The sequence below is a fragment of the Mus musculus genome, chromosome 11 (genome assembly GCF_000001635.26).
Source record: "Mus musculus strain C57BL/6J chromosome 11, GRCm38.p6 C57BL/6J".
Classification (NCBI taxonomy): Eukaryota; Metazoa; Chordata; class Mammalia; order Rodentia; family Muridae; genus Mus; species Mus musculus.
In genome coordinates, this window is record NC_000077.6 from 72,590,603 (window position 1) to 72,613,894 (window position 23,292).

At 42.3% G+C, this 23,292-nt stretch overlaps 1 protein-coding gene and 1 long non-coding RNA gene across 3 annotated transcripts in view; one reads left to right on the plus strand and one right to left on the minus strand.

Moving 5' to 3' along the window:
* Gm51906 overlaps positions 1 to 16,561 on the minus strand; it is a 43,347-nt gene extending 26,786 nt beyond the window's left edge. For both annotated transcript variants that reach the window (XR_003949712.1, XR_003949713.1), the window contains exon 1: positions 16,339 to 16,561. This is a non-coding gene — a long non-coding RNA (predicted gene, 51906). The remainder of the gene's footprint in view (positions 1 to 16,338) is intronic.
* A 97-nt stretch (positions 16,562 to 16,658) lies between these two features.
* Positions 16,659 to 23,292, plus strand: part of Ube2g1 (ubiquitin-conjugating enzyme E2G 1) — a 79,221-nt gene continuing 72,587 nt past the window's right edge. The window contains exon 1 of the mRNA NM_025985.4: positions 16,659 to 17,033. Within this exon, the coding sequence (NP_080261.2) occupies positions 16,988 to 17,033 (46 nt within the window). The 5' untranslated portion in view covers positions 16,659 to 16,987. The remainder of the gene's footprint in view (positions 17,034 to 23,292) is intronic.

The window sequence follows — 23,292 nt, forward strand, 5'->3', positions numbered from 1 at the left end:
CCTAGGCTTGGTGCCATGGGCCTATAGTCCCAACTACTGGGAGGCAGAAAGAGAAGCAGAGTTCAAGGCTAGCATGGGCAACTTACAGAATCCTCCCTACCTGGAAAAACAGACAGGAGGAAGAAGAGGAGGAAGAGGAGGGAGGGGTGGGGGAGGAGGAAGAGGAAGAGGAGGAGGAGGAAGAAGAGAAGGAAGGAGAGGAGGAAGAGGAGGAAGGGGATGACAGAAAAGAAAGACTAGTTTGCTCAGACCTGTGCTACTGCCCTCTTCATGGTTAAGCTTACCTAAAGAGAGGAGAAACTCCTTCCTAGACTCTGCATGACGTCATATACAACCAGGCTGGAATCTACTCGTCACCATGGTATAGGAAGCCCATTAGGTTCACTGTGGTCTAGAAACGGTACTGGCCTTAATCTACTAATGCAGAAATTTGATTTTCTAGTGATAAATTAATCTTAGATTCCAGGGCATATTCAATTCAGACACAATGATTTCTTTTTTTGCATACTGTTGGATTTAGCCACTTGTCTTTTTCTTTAGGATTTTGGGAACTGGGGTGGGGGGGGAGGCTGATCTTGGGATGTGGAGTGAATGAATGAATGAATGAATGGACAAATAAATAAATAAATGAAAAAGACAAAGATTATGGGAACTAGAGATATGGCTCAGTGGTTAAGAGCACTTCTTGTTCTTACAGAAACCTGATTTCAATTCTCAATTATGTGGCTCACAACCACCTGCAACTCGAGCTCTAGGGGCACACTACGCCTCTGGCCCCTGTAGACACCTGCATTCCTGTACCGTGTACGTATATACTCACATACACACACACTCTCTCTTTAAACTAATAAAAATTAAAATCTAAAACCAAATTCACTAATTAGTTTTTTTACTCCTTAATTTTATTTACTTTAGATAGTATCTACCCCGTAGCCAAGGCTAGCCTGGCTTAGAACTTGTTATATAACCCAGTTCATTTTTTTTTTTAATATTTGTTACTGTGACAAAATACCTGAACAAAGCAACTTAGGAAGGATTTAATGGGACTTGTTGCAGTTTGAGGATTCAGGGTAGCATGGCGGGAGAGCGATAAGCAGTTGATGGAGGCAGCTCAGTACACTTCATCTGCAGTCAGAGAACAGGGAGAGATGAAAGCTGTGTTTGATTTCTCTCTCTCTCTCTCTCTCTTAAAAGAAATTTAGCTGGGTGTGGTGGCACACATCTGTTTGTTTATTTAGAATGTATGAGTATTTTGCCTGACTCTGTGTCCATGTCTACGGAGGCCAGAAGAGGCCAGAAGAGGCTGTTGGATCCCCTGGCATTGGAGTTACAGATGTCTGTGGACCATGATGTGGATGCCGGGAATTGGTTCCTCTTAATCACCACGCCATCCCATCTCTTCAACAGAGGCACACACTTAATCCCAGCACTTTTTAATTTAGCCCAGGAACCCAGACTTTGGGACAATACTGCCCACTTAAAGTGTGTCTCCCCACCTCAATGAACTCAATGGAAAAACTCCTTCTTGGACATGATCTGAGATTTGTCAAATTGACAACACCAACCATCACATCTAGGCAGGCTTCAAATCCTCAATCTTACTGTCTCTTACTCTCAAGGGCTAGAGCTATGTGAGTGCCATCACAGTTGTTTAAAGTTAAAAAAAAAAAATCTTTTGGTGTGTGTATGAATGTGGTATGCTAACGATGGGGAAGTTTCTATGTTCTTGCAAAGCACCAAAAAGAAGAGACTGAATACTTCATAAACTGAATACTTATTATAAAGTTAAGAAACAACCCATAGTATGAGCCCTAGTGAACAGCACTAACACGTCTGGATGTTCACATATGAATAAATAAAGCTACACCCTCACCTCCAAATATATATATAAAAAATAACTCGAAAAGGATCAGACATAGATGTAAGAGCCAAAATAATAAACACATCCCTAAAAACACCATTTTTTGTAATATAAGATTTAAATTTATATTTCTTTAGACATTTTTCACTTAAAAATTATTTTGAGATTAAGATCTCACTCTTTGTAGCTTAGGCGGATCTGTCTGGAGTATATAATACAGCCCTGGTTGGCCTTGGCTTGAACTCCTGACAATCCTCTTTTCTTGGTCTCCTAAATGCCAGAATTATAGATGTGATGGTTCACTTGCATATATTTTACCTTTTGATTTTATTCTACATAGTGAGTTTCTGGGTAGCCAGAGCTACATAGTGAAATTCTATCTCGGAAAAAAACTAAAAACAACAACAACAAACCAACAAAGCTTCTTAAGATTGACTTATTAATATTAAACATGTTTGTGGGGGCGGGGAGCTGTTGTTGTTTTGTTTAGTTTTTGTTTTTTGTTTTGAGACAGGGTATCCTGAGGCTCACTATGCAACCCTGGCTGGCCTCAAACTTCCTTTTTACTGTCTCAGTCCCTTGAATGAATCTCAGGTATAAGTCACCAAACATGGTTTAATGGATATTTATTGATTATCTAGTTTGTAACAGTATATTTAGAGCTGAAAACAGAAGTGCTATAGAACCTTGCCAGCACATACTTATAGACTGTTTAAAAGGAAAACAAAACAATCAAACAAAACACAATTGCAATACTGCTTGATAATGCTAGCATAAGAAATGTAGAAATAGAAGGCATAGGGAATCAGTTAAATTTTGCAATTAAGAAAGGCATTCTAGGGGCTGGAGAGATGGTTCAGTGGTTAAGAGCATTTACTGCTGCTGCAGAGGACAATGTTGGGCGCCTCCCAACTCCCTATGAGTAACTCAGCTCCAGGGGGATCCTATACTTTGCTTTCCAAGGTGCTCTGCACTCACACCTCGTGTGTGCCAGTGAGTGTGAGCTTGCACCTCCTCCCCCAAACATACTTCTCACTCAGGAGCACTCAAGAGGAAGAGGCAGGTAGAGCTCTGAGTTTGAGGCCAACCTGATCTACAGGGGGAGTTCCAAGTTAGCCAGGGCTACATGTCAAAAGCCAAAACCAACAAAAATTTTATTCAGAAATTAAAAAATAAAAGAGGTCAAGGTGGTGGTGGCACATGCCTTTAATCCCAGCACTAGGGAGAAAAGTGAGTTCTAGTACGTGCTGGGCTACACAGAGAGAAATTCTATCTTGGAAAACAACCAAACCAACCAAACAAACAATAAAATCAAGAAGAGGTTCTGGAGAGATGGCTCAGAGGCCAAGAGCACTGGCTGCTCTTTCAGAGAACCAGGGTTCAATTTCCAGCACATGGCAGCTCACTACTTCCTGTAATTCCAGCTCCAGGAGTTCCAAGAGCTTCACACGAAATACACATGTGGGGCAAAACACCAATGCACATAAGATAAAAATAATTAACAAAACAAAACAAAAAGAAGAAAGGTATTCCAGAGTAGGTTGTTTCCTGCACAGATTAGTAGGCTGTATCCATGTATCTCCAGATGTGTGTGCTAGGATAATGGAACAGAAGAGAGAGATAATCTCAGGGAAAGGAAGATGTGTAGTGTCTCAGGAGAGAGCAGAGTGTGAGCACAAGGTCCCCCGTGAGTCAGGATGGAGATAGAGGTTTGGGATACTCAATGATGGAAAGCTACTGAACTATACTGAGAGAACTTGCATCTTGTCACAAAATGGGGGTTAGAGGAAGAGGGACAATGTGGGGGTGGTGGATGTTTTAAGTAGGAGAGAGACAATATCCGGTTTGCATTTGAATAGTTATGCCTTGTCTACAGAAGCTAGAGGGAGGGAGCCATGGGAAAAGCCAAGTCAGTGGCCAGCGTACCCTTCCTAGGGTTGTGGAGGCCATTCAGGTTTGGATTGAGGAGCGAGCATCCTTAGACATTTAAGTTTTGGTGATGGACTGGAGAAAAGACGAGGATGGTGTTCCTGCTTGTGACCTGATGAGGGGTGCAGATTAGAGGTTCACAGGCCCCTCTCCACCTGATCTCACCTGAATCTGGTGCTTCCTAAAGACAGTTTCCTCAAACCCTCCCACCCCCAGAAGGCTGTCTCTCCTTGGACTGTGGATCTCAGCACCAGCACATTTCAATATTCCCCATCAACATGCTCAACTCCCCATCTTCCCCCTCTTTTTCCTTTTCCTTCCACTAACTCTAGCTCTTTTAGCTGTACCCAATGTAGCCCAGGCTAGCTTTGAATTCCCTATCTAGCCCAGGCTGGCCATGAATTCCCTGTGGAGCCAAGGTTGATCTTGAGCTTCCAATTTCCTGAGCAGTGGCCTCCATGCCCAGTTTTACGAGGTGCCAGGACTTTGTGAACTGAACCACATTCCCAGACTTTGTTACTATTTCTTTGGTGCTGTAATCTGAAAACTCATTTTCCAATGACGTTGGCTCTTGCTTCTTAGCACTTTTCTTTATCCAACTTCAACTCCGATCCTTTAGGGGACTTAGTCACCCATGATGATGACCCAGCCAGTACTCTAACACCTGCCTGACTTCCTTTCTACCTCATGCAAAAATCAGCTTCCCCACAAGACCAGCTCATTAGCCATAACCATAGCACACCCTAACTCTTGGTTTCTAGTCACCCACTCTAAGCACTGTTTTCTCCTTCCAGCTCACTTGTGTGTCACCCACAGATCCCCCACCTCTAGTCCCTGTTATCTGCACCACCTTTCACTATCCACCAGCTATCTCTTTTTTTTTTTTTTCTTTTTTCTGCTTTCTTCTCTTCCTAATTTAGGTTACTACTATAATCACTCTACCCAACAAATCCACAACAAATTTGCTTATTTGCTCCATCCCCCATTTTACTTGTCTGGCTGACCCTTAGCCTGGAATGAACCTGTCAGCCATGACTGCCCTGAGCAGTCATGTAAGAAGCATTACTCATAAAAACATGTGCCCTAGAAACTTCCATTCGTTCTGTGGTTTGCATTTTCAGTCCAGCACACAAGCCCCAAATAAGCAGCCATCACTGAGCTCTGTCTCCACTTCCGGGCCACCTTCAGCTTAGTCCATTCTGCTCAACTTTAGAGGCTTAGAGTTATTCAGACTCTTTATTATGTAAATGACAGTAACTTCTCAGGTTCTAAACTCAGTGAAGACTTTGAAAGCTCCTTTTTGCCTGTGTCTCAGTGGCATGTGCAGGTCACCATTCTTTCCTCCTGGGAGCACTTTCTTATCTTGACTTTTGGGAAATCTACTATGCTTTCTTCTCTCTTACTGATTTTCCTTAGCCACCATTGCTGGCTCCTCATCTGTCTGATTGTTTCATAGCTTCAGCTTGGTTTCCTTCCTTCTTTCCTTCCTTCCTCATCCTTTCTTTCTTCTTTAATAAACAAGAGTAGGGTATGGTGGTATGGACCTTTAAACCTAGCACTCAACAGGCAGGGGCAGCAATGTCTTTGAGTTTAAGACCACTTTGGTCTACATAGTGAGTTCAAGGCCAGTCAGAGCTATACCAACAGGTCTTGTCTCAACAACAACAACAAGATATAATAATAAATAATAATAATAAATATTATATGTGTGTGTGGTATGTACTATATAGCAGGGTGTGACTATGGCTAATGAGACTGTCTTGTGGTGAAGCTAGTTGGTGGCATGAGGAAGTCAAGCGGGTGTTAGGGTACTGGATGTGTCACCACCATGACTGATTAGGTCCCCTAAAGGACCAGAAGTGAAGTGAAGTAGAATATATAAGTCATTATATTATATATTTCGTTGTATATATTATATACTAAATAATGTACATTATATATAAATATATTATGTCCACATCCCTCCCACAGCTTCCTGCTTCACGTTCCACACGCAAACATTTCTTGTGACCTGGCCTCTGCCAGTACTCCCAGCTCAGAGCCCCGTGTTCATTAGGTACCAGTGGAGCTACTCTGCTAGCCTCCTTTTCAGGCTAGATGAACTGCGCTCTGAAATACCCCAGGATCTTCACAGTGTCTATTTCCTATTCTTGGAAAGTTCTCTACTAAACTCTTCCAATGCTACGTCTTGATTATAATCCCAAGTATCATGCTCTCAGAGTGCCCTCTTCGATTCCCTTATCCAGAAAAGACCCCCTTTTTCTTTCTTTCCTTTTTTCTTCTTTGTTTTTCAAAGACAGGGTTTCTCTATGTAGCCTTGGCTGTCCTGGAACTTGCTCTGTAGTCCAGGCTAGCTTTGAACTCACAGAGATCTATCTACCTCTGCCTTCCGAGTGCTGGGACTAAAGATGTGTGTCACCGCCTCCTGGCAAAGAAACCCCCTTTCTTTCTTTTTTTTTTTTTTTTTTTTAAATAAGACATTTTTTTTTTAAGATTTATTTATTATTTATTATATGTAAGTACACTGTAGCTGTCTTCAGACACACCAGAAGAGGGCATCAGATCTCATTAAGGATGGTTGTGAGCCACCATGTGGTTGCTGGGATTTGAACTCTGGACCTTTGGAAGAGCAGTCGGGTGCTCTTACCCACTGAGCCATCTCACCAGCCCAGAAACCCCCTTTCTAATGTGCACTTGTCCCATTCGTGTTCATTGTGTCAGTTCAGGTAATTCAAAGCAACACATTTATCATTTGTTTTGTTTTGTTTTGTTTTTGTGACAGGGTCTTGCTATGTAGCCCTGGCTGGCCTGGAACTTGCTATGTAGACCAGTCTGGCTTTCCACTCACAGAGATCTGGCTCTCTCTGTCTGCCAAATGCTGGAAGTAAAGGTATGTTAACTGAATTTACCACTGGCATCACCACCAGCATTTAACATCTGTTTACTTCTGTGCTGAGTAATCTCTTCCCTGGCTGCCAGTGTCCTGAGGACAGACTTGTGGTCTATCTAGTTCACACCTGGGCCTTAGATTCCAGGAGTCATTTCCAGCTGAAAGTAGGCATGTATTCAGTGTTTACGAATCAAAAGAATACAGGGTCAGATAGCTGTAAACGCAGATGAGCTCTGGTAAGAGATCAGGGCTAGAAGTATGGATTTAGAAATACTATAAGAACATGTTTGGAGTCCTGGTATGCTGGTACATATTTGTAACTCCAGCTTTGGGAAGCAAGGGGCAAAAGGATCTGCCAGCATAAGCTATCTAGTGAACTCTGTCTTAAAAAATAAAACAAAAACCCCAAACAGTAAGATGTTCAGTTGATTCCAATACTATATGACTCACATGTTAGAAAGGGAAGACAGATTTCCATTAGTTTCTATCTGACCTCCACACCTAAATAAATGAATAAATAAATAAACAAACATGTAATTTAAAAATTCTTGCAATCGGTTGTAGCTTAGTGAGTGCATTTGCCTAGTATTGATGTGCCCTGGGTTCTATGATTAGGATATATAAACAGAAAAGTCTTAACTAGGAATAGACACAAACCCGGTTAACAGGCACCTATGAAAGCTGGGTATGAGTCATAATACTGAAACATCAAACCTGCTCTCAAGAATGGCGCAGGAACCCCAGTGCTGTGGCAGCGTGCATGCTTTTCTCAGAGAGACATGAACACACTCCCTGTTCATCCTTGATAGGCAACAGTGTCAGAGCAAACAAATGACTCTGCCCAAGACATGTGCACCAAGTAGCAACTGGGGTGACATATGGGAACATGGGCAACTTATGGGTGGCTATACCACTGAAAACTCTCCTTAAAAAGGGAGGGGACTTATGGGCCACCTCATGTGTCTTGATGTATCCTGGAAGCCTTCACCAGATTCCATGAGAAAATATTAGCGGGCCCATTCCTGTGAGGGTCTCATGCAGAAAATTCACAATTGGTCTGATTTGAAAATGGCGACAAGCCATGTTGTGCCTACAGGACAAAGTTCCACTCAATGTATGTGACTCCAGGAATGGGGAAAGACAAGGATATCCACGGTCATTTCCTCCATGCAAGTCTGACCCAAATCCTAGTTTGTAGTGAGGCCAAGTGGGAAAACGTCACAAGAAGTATATATGTTATTAACATGTCATATTAGTAATGATATATTATATATGGAACAAATACATTATTAAAATAAGTATAGTGACCTTGTATGATCAATATACAAAAATATATTGATTTTATTATATTTTAAAACAGGGTCTTACTATATAACATTAACTGCCAGGAACTAGTTATGTAGACTAGGTGACTGTGGAGGACTCAGTCACCCACCTGCCTATGTATGTCAGGGGTTGATATTTAAAGGCATGTAGGACCATGATGTTTTTTAAAATTATTTATTTCTGAGAGAAAGAGAGAGGTGTATATGTGTATATATGCCATGGCTTGGATTGCAGGATAACTGTGGGATTGTTCTTCCACCTTTACATGAGATCAAGGGATTTAAGTCAGTTTGCCAGGTGTCTGTGGCAAGCATCTTTACCCACTAAGCTATCTTGTCAGTCCCTCTTCTTTCCTTTTTTTTTTAACATTTAATTATTTGACACAAGGTCTCACTCTGTAGTTCTGGCGATCCTGGAGCTATGTACACCAAGCTGGCCTTGAACTCAGAGATCCACGTGCCTCTGCCTCCCTGCCTCTGAGGAGCTCAGACTAGAGGCATGAACTCATACTTGGCTCAGATGTTAGCTTTTCATTGGGTGTTGGAGAGTTGGCTTTGCTACGCTAAACATTTTTCTATACCACTGAACTTTGTTCCTAGGGGCACACAATTCATTCTGAGCATAAGCACATGAATTTAAAAATAAAAAAGTATACACTAAGGTATATTATCATCTAAAAAAACCCCAAAAACAAAAAATAATGTTTTTAGCTGGTTGTGGTGGTACACACTTTGAATTTCCAGCATCCAAGAGACAGGAGTAGCCAGATCTCTATTTAAAATAAATCGTTTAGTGAGTTTAGGATCAATAAGCTTGAGGCCAGCCAAGTCTGCATAGAGAGATCTAGGTCAAACAGGGCTATATAGTGAGACCATGTCTCAAAATAAAGAATAAAGATTGCTAAACACACTTGTTGCTATTGCAGATGTCTGAGACTCAGTTCCTAGCATCCACAGAGCAGCTCAGAACTGTTTGTAACTTCAGTTCCAGGGATCTAGCGACCTCATCTGACCCCCATGGGCTTTCAGACTCACATGGTACACATACATAAGTGCAGACACTCACACATACACAGAAGTCACTATTTCAAAAATGTTTATGTGTGAGTGCCTGAATATGTATGTGTAGCACATGCATGCCTGGTGCTTATAGAGGCCAGAAGGTGGCTCTGGAAGATCTTCTAGAAGATCCTCAAGTGCTCTTAACGCTCATTCATATCTCCACAACAACTATTTTATTTTATTTATTTATTTTTTAAATTTTATTCCTCCCCCTCCTTCCCTTCTCTCTCTTGCCTGGCCCTGCTCGCTCCAGGCCATAGGTTTTTTATTTGTTTCTCATTATGGATGGTTGTGAGCCACAATGTGGTTGCTGGGATTTGAACTCATGATCTCGGGGAAAGCAGTCAGTTCTTTTCTTTGTTTTGTTTCGTTTTTCGAGACAGGGTTTCTCTGTGTAGCCCTGGCTGTCCTGGAATTCATTTTGTAGACCAGGCTGGCCTCGAACTCAGAAATCCGCCTGCCTCAGCACTCGCTGGGATTAAAGGCATGTGCCACCACACCTGGCAGTGGTCAGTCAGTGCTCTTAACCACTGAACCATATCACCAGCCCCAACTATTTTATTTTAAACATATGTATGTATGTATGCATGTATGTGTGTTTTTTTATTTGTTTTTTGGTTCTTTCAAGACAGGGTCTCACTATGTAGCTCTGGCTATCCTGGGACTATGTAGACTAGGCTGGCCTCAAAACTCAACAGTCTGTCTGCTCCTGTCTTCCAAATGCTTGGCTAAAAGCTGTGTGCTACTACACCAGCCTTATTTTTAAATTTTAAATATTTATTACATTATATATATATGGATGTTTGTTCTTTATGTGCCTGTGTACCCTGTTTTTGCCTGGTGCTCTTGGAGACCAGAAGAAGGTGTCAGATCCCTTAGAACTGGAGTTACAGACAATTGTGACCCTTCATGTTCCAGAAAAATAAAGGCATAACAAAAAGATTTAAACTTCCTATCTAGGATGTAGTAGTCTCAGTAAGAGAGAAGCAGCCAAAGGAAATCCTAGGATCTGACCATGTAGTAAGCATGGCCCTATCAATCAGCCCAGACTAGAGAGATAATATAGTGGGTTCCAGGAGGAAGGTTTCCAAGAAAAAGGTGGCTTAATAGGATCAAGCAGTACTCTGGGCAGAGTAGGGAAGTAAAAGAGATCAATTATACTTAAGGAACTGCAAGAAAAAAATATAATTAGAAACCCTAAGCCAAAGACAAATTCATATAAGGAATAAATGTAATTACAATACATTACAGAATTTGGCTCTCCTATTCCACATTTATAAAATCAAAATAGTATAGGAACAATTTAATGAAATAATTAAATATCATAATTGAATTTAGGGAAATAAAGGGTGGAAGGTAATATAAGACATTTAAATCACTACTCTTTGCAGCAAAAATAAACATATAATGCCTAAAATGGATACATAAGAAAAATCATCATAGGATCATGTTCTATCTGTCTGTCTGTCTGTCTGTCTATCTGTATGTGGGAGGGACATGTGAATACAGGTGTTGGTCAGAGGACAACTTGCAAATATTGGTTCTCTCCTTGTACCATATAGGTCTCAGGGATCAAACTCAGGTCATCAGACTTGATGGCACAACCCCTTGGCCCACTGAGCATTACAATGGCAGTCAGGCATATGGTCTGGAGAAATGAAATATATCCATGGATATATTTGAAAAAGGGCTGCTTATGGAACGGACTTAGGAATGGGAATGGGCTACAACACAGCACTTTTCCTTTTCACTATGTGCCATCAGACCTTGTTTGATTATGAATTATGGCTATGTACTGCTTCAGTAAAATGTAAAATAGGGTTGGGAATATAGCTCAATTGTTAGAACACTTGTCTAGCAGACAGGAAATCCTGGCTTATATCCTCAATGTTGCATTAAAAACGAAGAAGAAAAAGAAAGAATAAAAGATACCTTTTTTTGTTTTGTTTGTTTTTGTTTTTGTAAAGAGGGTTTCTTTGTAGCCCTGGCTGTCCAGGGACTTGTTCTGTAGGCCAGGCTGGCCTCAAACTCACAGAGATCCACTTGCTTCTACCTTCTAAGTGCTGGGATTAAAGATGTGCATCATCCTTGTCTGGCTGGCAAGATACTTAAATTTTAGCAAGTTTTTGTTTTGTTTTGTTTTTTTGAGACAGGATTCCTCTGTGTAGCCCTTAAGAAAGATTTCTTAGCCAGGTGGTGGTGGCACATGCTTTTAATTCCAACACTTGGGAGGCAGAGGCAGATGGATCTCTTGAGTTCAAGGACAGCCGGGGCTACACAGAGCAACTTTGTCTCAAAAAAAAAAAAAAAAAAAGATTTATTTATATACATGAGTGTTTTGCTTGCCTGTATGTAGGTGTACATTTGCTTGCTTGTCATTGGAATCAGCAGAAGTCAGATCCCACGGAACTGGCGCTACAATTCTGAACTGCCATCCAGGTAAAGGGAATGAAACTTGGGTTCTCTGCAAGAGCAGCAAGAGTTCTTAACCACTGAGTCATCTTTCCAGCTCTGCCTCGGCAAACAAAAGATATTTAAAAGGGAATATTTTAGTCCAGGAAGAATTTTTATTTTTTAATTTTTTTTGAGATAGGCTTTCAGATAGTCCAGTCTGGTCTCAAACTCACTTTGTATGCTACTGAGGATGACTGTGGACTACTACTGACCCTCCTGCCTCCACCTCCTAAGTGCTGGGATCACAGGTATGTGCCACCAAACTCAATTGAGGAGGAGTGTTTTCTGAAAATAAACTTCTGAAACACTAGTAGATCTTCTAGGATCTCTTGCCTCTGTAGGTAAAATTTGTTGTCAGTGAGAGAAGACAATTGCAGCAGGCATTTCTGATGAGTTTAGAGAATTCTCAAAGAAAGGGATCTATTCTTCAAGCCTACTGTTACTTGTATTGATTTTCTTATTCTCAATAAATATTGACTTTTAAAAATTATTTATTGCCAGAAGGTGGTAACATATTCCTCTAATCCTGACACTCAGGAGGCAGAGGCAGGTGGCTCTCTTAAGTTCAAGGCCAGCCTACATAGCGAGTTCCAGAAAAGCTAGAGTTACACAAAGAAACGCTGTCTTGAAAAACCAATAATAAATAAGCAAAATTGTTATGTGTATGAATATTTTGCCTATATGTATGTATGTCTGTATGTATATCACATATGTGCCTTGTGTCCAAAGAGATGAGAAGAGGGTGTTGGATTGATCCTCTGGAACTGGAGTTAAAGTTGTGAGCCTATATGAAGGTACTGGAACTGAAATGTGGGTCCTTTGGAAGAACAGCCAGTGCTCTTAACTGAACCATATTTCCAGTCCTAAAACATAAAATTTTATACCCAGCTCAGTTATTATTATTTCTGGGTGCTTTAAAATAGGAACAGGGATATAGTCCTGAGGTAGATTACTTCCTTTCAGTGAGGCCCTTATGTGCATTAGCAAAATAAAAGAGAAAGAATAGACATGTAAACAAAGCACCCATATACATGCAATAAATAAAAATAGAAATGAAGACAGTAGGATAGAATAGAGGACCTAGAAATCAATCCACCAAAATATAGCTTCCTAATTTTTGACAAAGGTATTAAAAATAAACATTAGAGAGAAGACAGGCTCTTCAACAAGTGTTGCTGGTTAAACTGGCTATCCATAGGTAGACCAACAGAACCAGAATTCTGTCTTCACTCTGTACTAAAGTATATTCAAAGTAGATTAACAATCTTGATTTAAAAACCACTATCATTATTTCTTTCTGAGAGAGGGCCTCAATAGTCCTGGCTAACCTGGAACTCCCTATGTATACTCAGCTGACCTGGAACTCACAGAGATACATCTGTCTTTACCTTCTGAATGCTGGAAGTAAAGGCATGAGCTACGATGCCTGGCCCTTTATTTTATTTTTATTTATTCTATTTATATATTTTCAAAGACCTAAATGTAAGGCCTGAGACTCTGAAAATACTTTGAGATACAGGGATAGGCAATGGCTTTCTGAAAGGATTCCAACACACCAGGAAAGAGCATAAATTGACAAATGCTGTTACAGGAAATTAAAACAGCAGAGGAAACAACTGCCAAGGGAAGACACAACCTGTGGAGTTCGGAAAATCACTTCAGAATCTACATCTCATAATTTTTTTTTAAAGATTTATTTATTTTATGTATATGAGTATGCTGTCATTCTCTTAGACACACTGGAATGAGAGTATCAGATCCCATTACAGATGGTTGTGAGCCACTATGTGGTCACTGAGAATTAAACTCAGGACCTGTGGAAGAGCAGTCAGTGCTCTTAACCGCTGAGCCATCTCTCCAGCCCTTACATCACATAATTAATAGCTAGAATCTACAACAAAGAAAAAGAGGAGGAGGAGGAGGAGGAAGAGGAATAAAAGAAGGAGAACAACAACAACAGAAACCCAGGTAGCATCTTAAGAGATCCACCTGCCTCTGCCTCCTGAGTGTCAGGATTAGAGGAATATGTTACCACCTTCTGGCAATAAATAATTTTTAAAAGTCAACCAGTCAACCCAGAAAACTTATCCAATCAACAAGTGGACAAATAAGATAATTTTCAATATATATATGAAAAGTTGTTTAAATATCTTTAGCTGTCAGGGAAATACAAATCTAAACTTGAGAGCTCATCTTTCCCTAGTTGTTATCAAGGAAGCAACAAATAGGGTGAGACAGCTCAGTGGGTAAATGACTGCATCTGGCTCCTTGAGTTTCATCTCTGAAATCTGTGAGGTAGAAAGAAAGATTGACTCCTCGAAGTCGTTCTTTGACCTTTACAAATGCACTGTGGCACACATGCACGAGCATGCTACATAAAGAAAAAACAAATGCTGAGGATGGGTAGATGAGTTAGAAACCCTTATCCTGCTAGAACGTAAATTAGTGCAGTCACTGTGGAAGTCAGTTGGAAAGTTTCTAAAAAACAAACCTAGAGCACACACCTTTTAACTCCAGCACTCAGGAGGCAGACGATGGTGGATCTCGGTGTGTTTAAGGCCAGTCTGGTCTATACAGTGAGTGCAGAAACAGCCAAGGATATGTAGAAAGACCTTGTCTCAAAACAAACAAATATACAAATCAAAAATAAACCTAAAAATAAAGGGGGGAAAGATGGCATGGTAGTTAAAGGACCTGAGTTTGATTAACAGAATCTACAAGGTAGCTCACAACCACCTGTGCCTCCATTTCCTAAGGGATCTTTTTACTGACTTCCAGAGACAGGGCACACTCATGGTGCATATACATCCACAAAGATACTCACTTATCCATAATTTAAAAATAAATCATTAGAAAAGAAAAAGTTACTTGAAAGAAAATGGATGGACCTAGACAGCATCTTGCTAAATGAAATAAGTCAGACTCAAAGACAAATGAGTGTTTTCTTTCTCACATGTGGAATCTTAGTTTCAATAAAATTAAGAGCTGAAAGTAGAATGGAATGATTTTTTGGAAGAGGAAGGGAACCAGTGGGAAAGCGATGTGGAACAAGAAGGTAATTAAGAATCTGTGTGAACACGAGCAAAGTGCATATACAAAAAATGTCTTAGTGAAGCTCATTGCTACATAATGAATGTATTTAAAAACAAAAATACAGGGGCTGGAGAAATGGCCAAGGATTAAGAAAATTTCTTTCGGGGCTGGAGAGATGGCTCAGTGGTTAAGAGCACTGACTGCTCTTCCAAAGGTCCTGAGTTCAATTCCCAGCAACCACATAGTGGCTCACAACCATTTGTAATGAGATCTGACACTCTCTTCTGGAGTGTCTGAAGACAGTTACAGTGTACTCACATATAATAAAAATAAATAAATCTTAAAAAAAAAAAGAAAATTTCTTTCAGAGGACACATAGGATAGGATGGTTTCCAGCAATCGTGTAGTAAGTAGCATAAGACCCTCTGCAGGTCCAATTCTAGAGCATCTGATGTCCTCTTCCAGATTTTGGGTACCAGGCATACACATGGTACACATAAATTCACCCCGGCTCATATATATACCCATTAAAACAAAATCCTTAAAAACAAACCCACAGAGGGATATGGTGGGGCATGGTTTTAGTTCCAATCCAGACAGAGGCAGGCAGATCTCTTGAGTTCGAACCTGCAACCTGGTCTGCAGAGGGGTTCCAGGACAGCTAGGGCTATACAGAGAAACTCTGTCTCAAAAAACCAAAACCAACCAACCAAAACAAACAAACAAACAAGCAAAACAACTACAAAAAACCAACCCCTCCCCTATCCCAACCATAAAGCTGGATTAGTCCCTAGGTGGGCAGTATTTCAAAATGGCAGATTCACTCAATGTTTGTTTCTTTGGTCTGGTGGGACAGTGCTAGGGAGGTAAGCCAGGGCCTTGTGCCTGCTTGCCCAGTAATTTTTATTACATGCCTAACGGAATCTGCTCCTCTTGTTCACTTTACTTGGAGTTCACAGAAGCTTCATGCTTTTGTGGGTAGAAATGGACCTGATTTCCTATGCACAGTTTTTGTTTTCTACAGTCCAGGTACAGGGAAGTAGGGATTGAACAAACACTTATTGAAAGAACAAGCAAGGGGCTGGAGAGATGGCTTAGCGGTTAAGAACACTGGCTGATTTCCCAAAGGTCCTGAGTTCAATTCTCAGCAACATGGTGGCTCACAACCATCAGTAATGGGATCCTATGACCTCTCTTGGTGTGTCTGAAGAGAACAACAGTGTAGTCATATACATAAGTAAATAAATCTTTAAAAGAAAGAAAGAAGAAACAAAATTGAGTGTCAATGTTACTTTTCCCCCTTCCCTTTTTTGTTTCTTTATTGCTACAGTGTTGACAAAGCACTCAACTGGGAAATGGGCAAGGAGGTTGGATAAGGTTGACTTTTCCTAATCTCGGCTTTCACACTTGGACTTTACATAGTAGGTGCCTTTTCTAGAGGAGTCTGATCTATTATGGATCCTCATCCCCAGACGGAGATTGGGTATCACTGTGCAGCGAAGGGGACCTGGGTCTTCTAATCCTCAGCCTCAAGTGTTGAGATTACAGGAGAATACCACCTGAATCCGAACCATTTATCAGGTTGTGCTAATCACAACTCTGCACTTTACTCAGTCTTACTATTTACTTAAACGTTTTCTGCTATGAGACTCATAACATTTTTATTTCAAGGACCATTCTGTGCATTCTTTATGAATTATCACCATGCACTCTATTTTGCGGCTGCTTAAAATGGTGCACACCAGTACTAAATTCGGCTTTGTAACAATGACTAATTCGCACACCTCCGATGTAGTGTTGGATGGCTGCTGGGTCCTCGCCAACATCTACCACTTCTGGTCCCATCACGCTTAGACCTCCTGCTTATACCGGGAGGCAGCGTCCTGACCCTCCGCGACCTCTTTGTCATGGCGTCCGCGGGGCGTCTACCAGCCGACGCTTCCGCAGCTGGGCGGGCGTGGACCTTCCCAAGATGGCGGGGCTGAGCCCACTGCGCGCGGTGGGCGGGGTTCCACCGCCGGAGGCGGGGCAGCAGGGCCGAGGGGTCGGGCTAGCAGGAGTGCTGCTTCTGAAGGAGGCAGGCTCAGCGCGCTTGCGCGGAGCGGCCCTGCGCGCAGTGAGGCAGTGGCGGGGGAAGGCACCGGTGGGGCCGACGGGCGGGCAGAGGAGGGAAGCGGGCGAGCGAAGTCCCAGTGCGCGCCGCGGCGGCCCGGGTACCCTCCCCTTCCGGGCGTGAGGCGCTGAGCGAGGAAAGCCGAGCGGAGCGGACTCGCATAGGCGGCGAGGTGCTTCTCGGGTCTCCCAAGACCGGCCTCCCCGCGGCTTCGGCGCTCCGGTCCGGGTTCCTCAACACACATCTAGCTCCAGGCACCGGCAGAGCTTGTCGCCAGTCCGTCGAAGTCCCGGTGGCGGCCCGGGCTCTCGGTGGGGAGGATGACGGAGCTGCAGTCGGCGCTGCTACTGCGAAGACAGCTGGCAGGTGAGCGGCGGGGCGCCGGGCCGCGATCGCGGACTGCCGAGCCACTCGCCTCCTCTCGCCCGCTCGGAGGCTGGGTGGTGGCGGGCCGCGAGGGTGGGAGCCCGCGAGTCGCGGCGAGCTGGCGACACTCCTGGCCCGGCTGTGGAGGGTGTTGGGGGCGGGGACGCTCCCCAGCCTCGCCCTCGGACGGGCCGGACGCCCTGGGCGGCTGCCCCCTCCCCCACGGCACTGGGGCGTTGCGGGGGAGGGGCGTGGGTCCCGGTCGGGCCGACCCTCCCTGAGGGGCGGATCCCGGGCTCAGGTGCGGCGGAGGCCGCGGAACCTCGGGGACCCCGGGAGCTTGCGGGGTCCCCGCGCGGCTGTGAGTCCGAGCCGTGTCGGGGGCCGGAGAGGGGAGGCGCGCCAAACTTCTGGCCCGGCAGCGCGGGGTTCGCGGAGTTAGGGCAGACAACAAAAGCGACGGCGGGGCTGGCCCGGGTGCTGACGCGGGGCACCGGGGGGCTCGGCGGGGAGCGCGACTCCGCTTCGCCTGCCTCCGCCTGGCACGAGCTCGGGCTGCGCCGCCCGTCTGGGGGAGGGTGGGCGCGGGCGCTGGGGAGAGCGGCTCGCTGGCCGGCCCGGGCTTTGTGCTCCGTGGGCACGGCTCGGGCTCCTTCGCGCAGGCTCGCGGCCACCGGGCTGCGGCCCGCCTTAGGCTCTGGCCAGGGGCGGCGGCTCAGTGCCTCCCCCGTGGAGTCTCTGTCCCCCTCCCCCATTGTCCCGGCCTCTGGCCGTTTGCGGCTTCCAGGTTGACTTTTTAGGGGGTTGGCTCCTACTCTGCTAGGACTGTGTGAGCGGAGCATGCGCGCTGGAGGCGTACGTGTGCGGAGTGGAAGGGGGGGAGGGAGGAGGCGGGTTGGTGCCTTCACAATGCCGCCCCACGTGCTGCCAGATTTAAAGAGAAATGAACCGGTAGTTAGCCCTGCTGTCCTACGCCAAGCGTGTGCCTGGCTTGGTTCAGGCGACTTCACCCCTCCTCAACCTGTAGCCAGTCCTCTCCCCCCACCCCCCTTTTAAACTTTCTGAAAGCCGGAATGTTGATAAATGAAATAGATTTCTATGAGTTTGAGGTGTCAGCTAAATCACCTTTATGACTTCTTAAGGAAAAGGTCGACAGGGGCTGTTACAGATTGTATAATTAGGTTTATTATTAGACCATGAGCTAACAGGTTTGGACAAGTATTAAAATTCTAGGTGGGACAGCAATTTGAAGTGGATGGAAAAGTTAGAATCCCCATCAGAAATATTTTCGAAAGAAGTTAAACAATTTATTGCATCTTATTTAAAAACATTCTTTTTCTGAGGTCTTTTTCGCCTTTTGTTTTGGATGAAGGAATTAAAATTTTTGACTTAGTAGGAATTCTTTATCGAAACCTGCCTGGTCTACTGTAGTGGATTCTGGGACATCAAGGGCTATGTAGAGAAACTCTGTCTCAGAAAACAAAAACAAAAACTAACAATAAAATCAACTATCTGCATTAATTTTTATTATGTGGCAAATTATTAAATAGACGGTAAACACTGAATATTAAAAGGATAACCTTACATAGTGGAAATGACATACATTTTTAAAGGTGCAAAAGATTTTACAGTTTAACAATACCACTATGTTAAAATAAGACCCATTTGTGAGCATCTTTTTTTTGGGGGGGTGCTGAGGTTAGACAGTTTTTCTAAGGAGTCCTTCACTGTCTGGAACTCACAGAAATATGCCTGCCTGCCTCTCTCTGCCTGTCTCTCTGTGTCTGTCTGTCTGTCTCTCTCTCTCACAGGTTTTCTCTTATATAACCCTGATTGTTTTGGAACTCCATGTAGATCAGGTTGGCCTTGAACTTAACACAGATCTGTCTTCTGCCTTCCAAGTGCCTGCCCCCCACCTTCTTGTTCTTTGAGCTGGAATTTGAATCCTGTACCACCATACTAGGTTTATTTATTTTATTTTCCACAGAAATAATAAATAATAGTTTAAATCATATTTTAGGGATACTTAACTTTCTCAAAATGTATGGAACAAAGTTTGTTGGTTGAAATGTGAAAATATTAAATTTATTTGAGAAGACTGGATGAGCACCTAAAAATAAAGGCTTTTTCTTTTTTACTTTAGCATTTTTAAATGAGTTTTCTTATCACTTGAAAATAGTAAATGGTAAAATATAATCTTGAAATGAATGAACTTGTATAAATGCCTTAAAAATACTAAATTGAGCTGACTAGGTAACATAATCTGATAAAGTGTCCTCAGTGCTAGAGTTTCAGAAATGTATAGCAGTGGCTGCATTTGTTGAACTAGTAGTTTGCCAGTGATAAAAGGTTTTGATTCATTACCTAGGAGAATTTATCCTGTAACGAGGCTTTGTAAGCATTCAGTTGAGCAGAATGGTGCCCTGAGTGACAGAATTTCTCATTTCTGGTACCATGACATTTAGGGCAGTTGTTGCTGTGGAGGGTTGTACCTGTGCAGTAAAGGTTACAGCATTCCTGTCTGTACCTACTAGATACCAGTAGTACATCCCTTCATTGTGACAGTGAAAAATATATCTATTGCCAAAGTTCCCTGAGACGGAGTCATTGGATTATGGTGTGTCACAGTGGTGGCTACTGGGAAGCCAGTAAGAGCACCACACACACACATGAAGTCAGACAGCTTGTGTATTTCTCTGTGATATTATTAGCTTATGACTTACTGCTCGACGGATTTAGTGGCAGTTTTTTGTTGTTTGTTTTGTGATGCATTAAACACCAAGAAGTCACTCAGTATGATAGATCAATTAAAAAAAACACTTTAAAGGTATTATAAACACAAATTAAAATAGAATACAGAGCTGGGCATGGTGGCACATGCCTTTAATCCCAGCATTTGGGAGTACATTTGAGGCCAGCCTGATCTGCATAGATCTAGGGCAGCCAGAGTTACATAGACACTGTCTCAAAAGAAAAAAAAGAAAAAAAAGAGAGAGAACAAAAATTAGTCATTTTTCCTCCTGACCAAGAGTCCTCTTTGAGGGACCTTGTCTTTACAGAGATTATCTTTTATATTTAATTTTAATTGAGAAATTATCTTGCTTTGTAGCAAGGTGGGTTTAGAATACTTGGACTGCCTAGCTCTACCTCCCTAGCCTGGATTACAGGCCCCTACCCCAGCTGAAGAGGTGATGCACTTAATGGCTTCTTGGCTGAAGACTGACACGGACCAGCCACTGTTATTTTACACATTATCTCATTTAATCCTCCTGAAAGAAAACAGAGGCTTAGTGAGGTCAAATAAATGCTGAAGGTCAAATAATTGCTGCTAATGGAGTTGCTAGAGCCAGGACCTTCTTATTTTTATAAACTTCTCGTATTCAGTGGGCAAATTGCTCCCAAGGAGCCGTAGTTGACGCAATCAATGAAGTATAATTTTACTTTATTAAATTTTTTTTTGTGCATGAATATTTTGCCTGTATGTAAGTATGTGTGCCGCGTGGGTGCCTGGTGCATGTTTGGTGCTAGAAGAGGGCTCCAGACCTGCTAGAACTGGAGTTATAGATGGTTGTGAGATGCCATGTGGGTACTGGGTATCTGTCTGGGTTCTCTGGACGAGCAATTAGTGTTCTTAACTGTTGAGCCATCTATCAGTCACCATGAAGTAGAATTTAAAAATCAAATACCATATGTATTGGTTTACTCCTTTGGTCCTAGCACTTGTAAGACAGATGCAGATGAATCTCTGAGTTCAAGGAAATCCTTAGTTTCATAGTAAGACCCTGTCTTGAGTGGTAGGGGTAGGGCTAGGGACTCTCAAATACTCAAAATTAGCTTACTCAGTATTACTGTATAAAATAACATAAATCTTAGGTAAGGGCTGGAGAAATAGCTTAAAAGTATTGATTTGAGGGATATAATGCTCTTTTTTGGCTTCTGTGGGCACTACACACATGTACCCAGACATTCATGAAGGCAAAACTTTTATATACATAAAATAAAAATAAACCTTAATAAAAGATCTTAAATAAGCTAGGTAGTTGCTCAAGCCTGTAAGTCCCAGCTATGGGAGAGAGGCTGAGGAGGACAGTCAAAGTTTGTTGGCTTCTTGTCTCAAAACAACAAAATAAATAAGTAAAAAGAAAAAACAAAACCAAAAATTGTATTTATTTTGAAAGGTGGGGTCTGATGTAGCCCAGGGTGTTTCCAATGATGACCTAAAGTTCTGATCCTATACCCTTTATCATGTGAATGCTTGAATTACAGGTGTGTGTCATCATGCTTGGTTTTATGTTATTCTAGGTATTGAATACAGAATTGAATGCTAGGCAAGTACCCTACCAATTGAACTACATCTTTACACTCTACTTTTTCTTTCCTTGATTTCCTTTCCTCATTATTTCATAGACATTCTAAATTAGGAGAATCCCTTTATGCAATAACAAAATACTTGAGCTTTTATAGTATAAACTCTGATTGTGTATGTTAAATGTAACTTTAAAAATCTACAACCTGGGGGGCTGGAGAGATGGCTCAGTGGTTAAGAGTGCCTACTGCTCTTCCAAAGGTCCCGAGTTCAAATCCGAGCAACCACATGGTGGCTCACAACCATCCGTAATGAAATCTGATGCCCTCTTCTGGACTGTCTGAAGACAGCTACAGTGTACTTACATAATAATAATAATAATAATAATAATAATAATAATAATAAATCTACAACCTGTATTTCTTGGCTACCTGTCTTAAGTAGATTGTTATGTTGTACGTGTCAGACTGTAAAAATAGAGATTTCTCGCCTCCTTCAAAGATGATTAGTTTGTATTTGTTGATATGGCCTAGGAATCAGTGGACTTCTTTACTTTTTTTCCTTTATTTTGTGGTGCTAGAGATTGAACCTAGCCGAATGCTAGGTGCAAGTCTACCTACTACTGAGCCACACTCTCAGCCCAAGAATTTAATACTTCTTAGTGTCCTTTTAGGATATATTGGCCTTCTGATAATCCCAGTAGAAATCACAAAAGAGAGAAAATAGAATAAGTGATAATTCCTCTAGTACGTGAAAGATTCAGAGTAGTGAACATGTTAATTAAGAATTGTTGAGGAACTAGAGAGTTGGCTCAGTGGTTAAGAGTGCTAGCTGCCCTTACAGAGGACCAGGGTTTGATTCTCAGTACCCATGTGATGACTTACAACCACCTAATTTTATTTTCCGGGTATCTGACACCCTCTTCTGGCTTTTGCTGGCACTAGATATGCAGGTGGTGAAGATACAAACATCTTTACACCGTACAAAGCAAAACAACAACAAACAAATTTTAAATGAAAAAAATTGTTGAAATGGGAAGTGTGGTTCAGTGGTACACTTTGCCTAGGATGTGTGAGCCTAAGTTAGATCTCCAACCATTGCTCAAACAAACAAACGAACAAAAAGACTCTACATATTTAGAAATTAAAGAAAAGCTGCAAGTAAATTTATATAAACTACCAATTATTCAAGTGCTAGAGGAATTTGCTTTTATATTTTGGGGGGAGCCAAGTGGTTCTAAACTTACTGTTTTTCCTTTCTAACTGCCAGGTTTACAGATAACTGGTTTGATTAAGTGCTAGGGATCCTACGCAGGATTTTGTGTATGTTAGACAAACACTGCCAACTGAGCTATATTCCACCCAAACTTGGGAGTTTTGTTTTGTTTAGATTTGTTTTTGTTTGTCTTTGAGACGGGTTTTCTATATGTAGACCTGTTTCTCACTATGGAGCTTCAAGACCAAGCTGGCCTTGAATTTTAATATCCAGAAATCATGTATTATTAAAGAAAAATATGACAAGTGTTTATTGTACTGAATGCTTTGATACACAAACATAAATACACACACATACACAGACAGACAGAACTACTAGGGCTAGTAAGGGCTGGTAATTTTTAAAGATTAACTTTATGTGTGTGTATGTCCATCTGTGTAAGTATATGTCATATGTGTTCATGCCTAAAGAGGCCAGAAGAAGGTATCACATATTCTGGAGCTCAAGTTACAGGCAGCTATAAAAAGCCTGACATCTAGCCGGGCGTGGTGGCGCACGCCTTTAATCCCACTACTCAGGAGGCAGAGGCAGGCGGATTTCTGATTTCTAGGCCAGCCAGGTCTACAGAGTGAGCTCCAGGACAGCCAGGGCTAAACAGAGAAATCCTGTCTTGGAAAACAAACAAACAAACAAACAAACAAAAACAACAACAACAAAAAAAGCCTGACATCTGTGCTA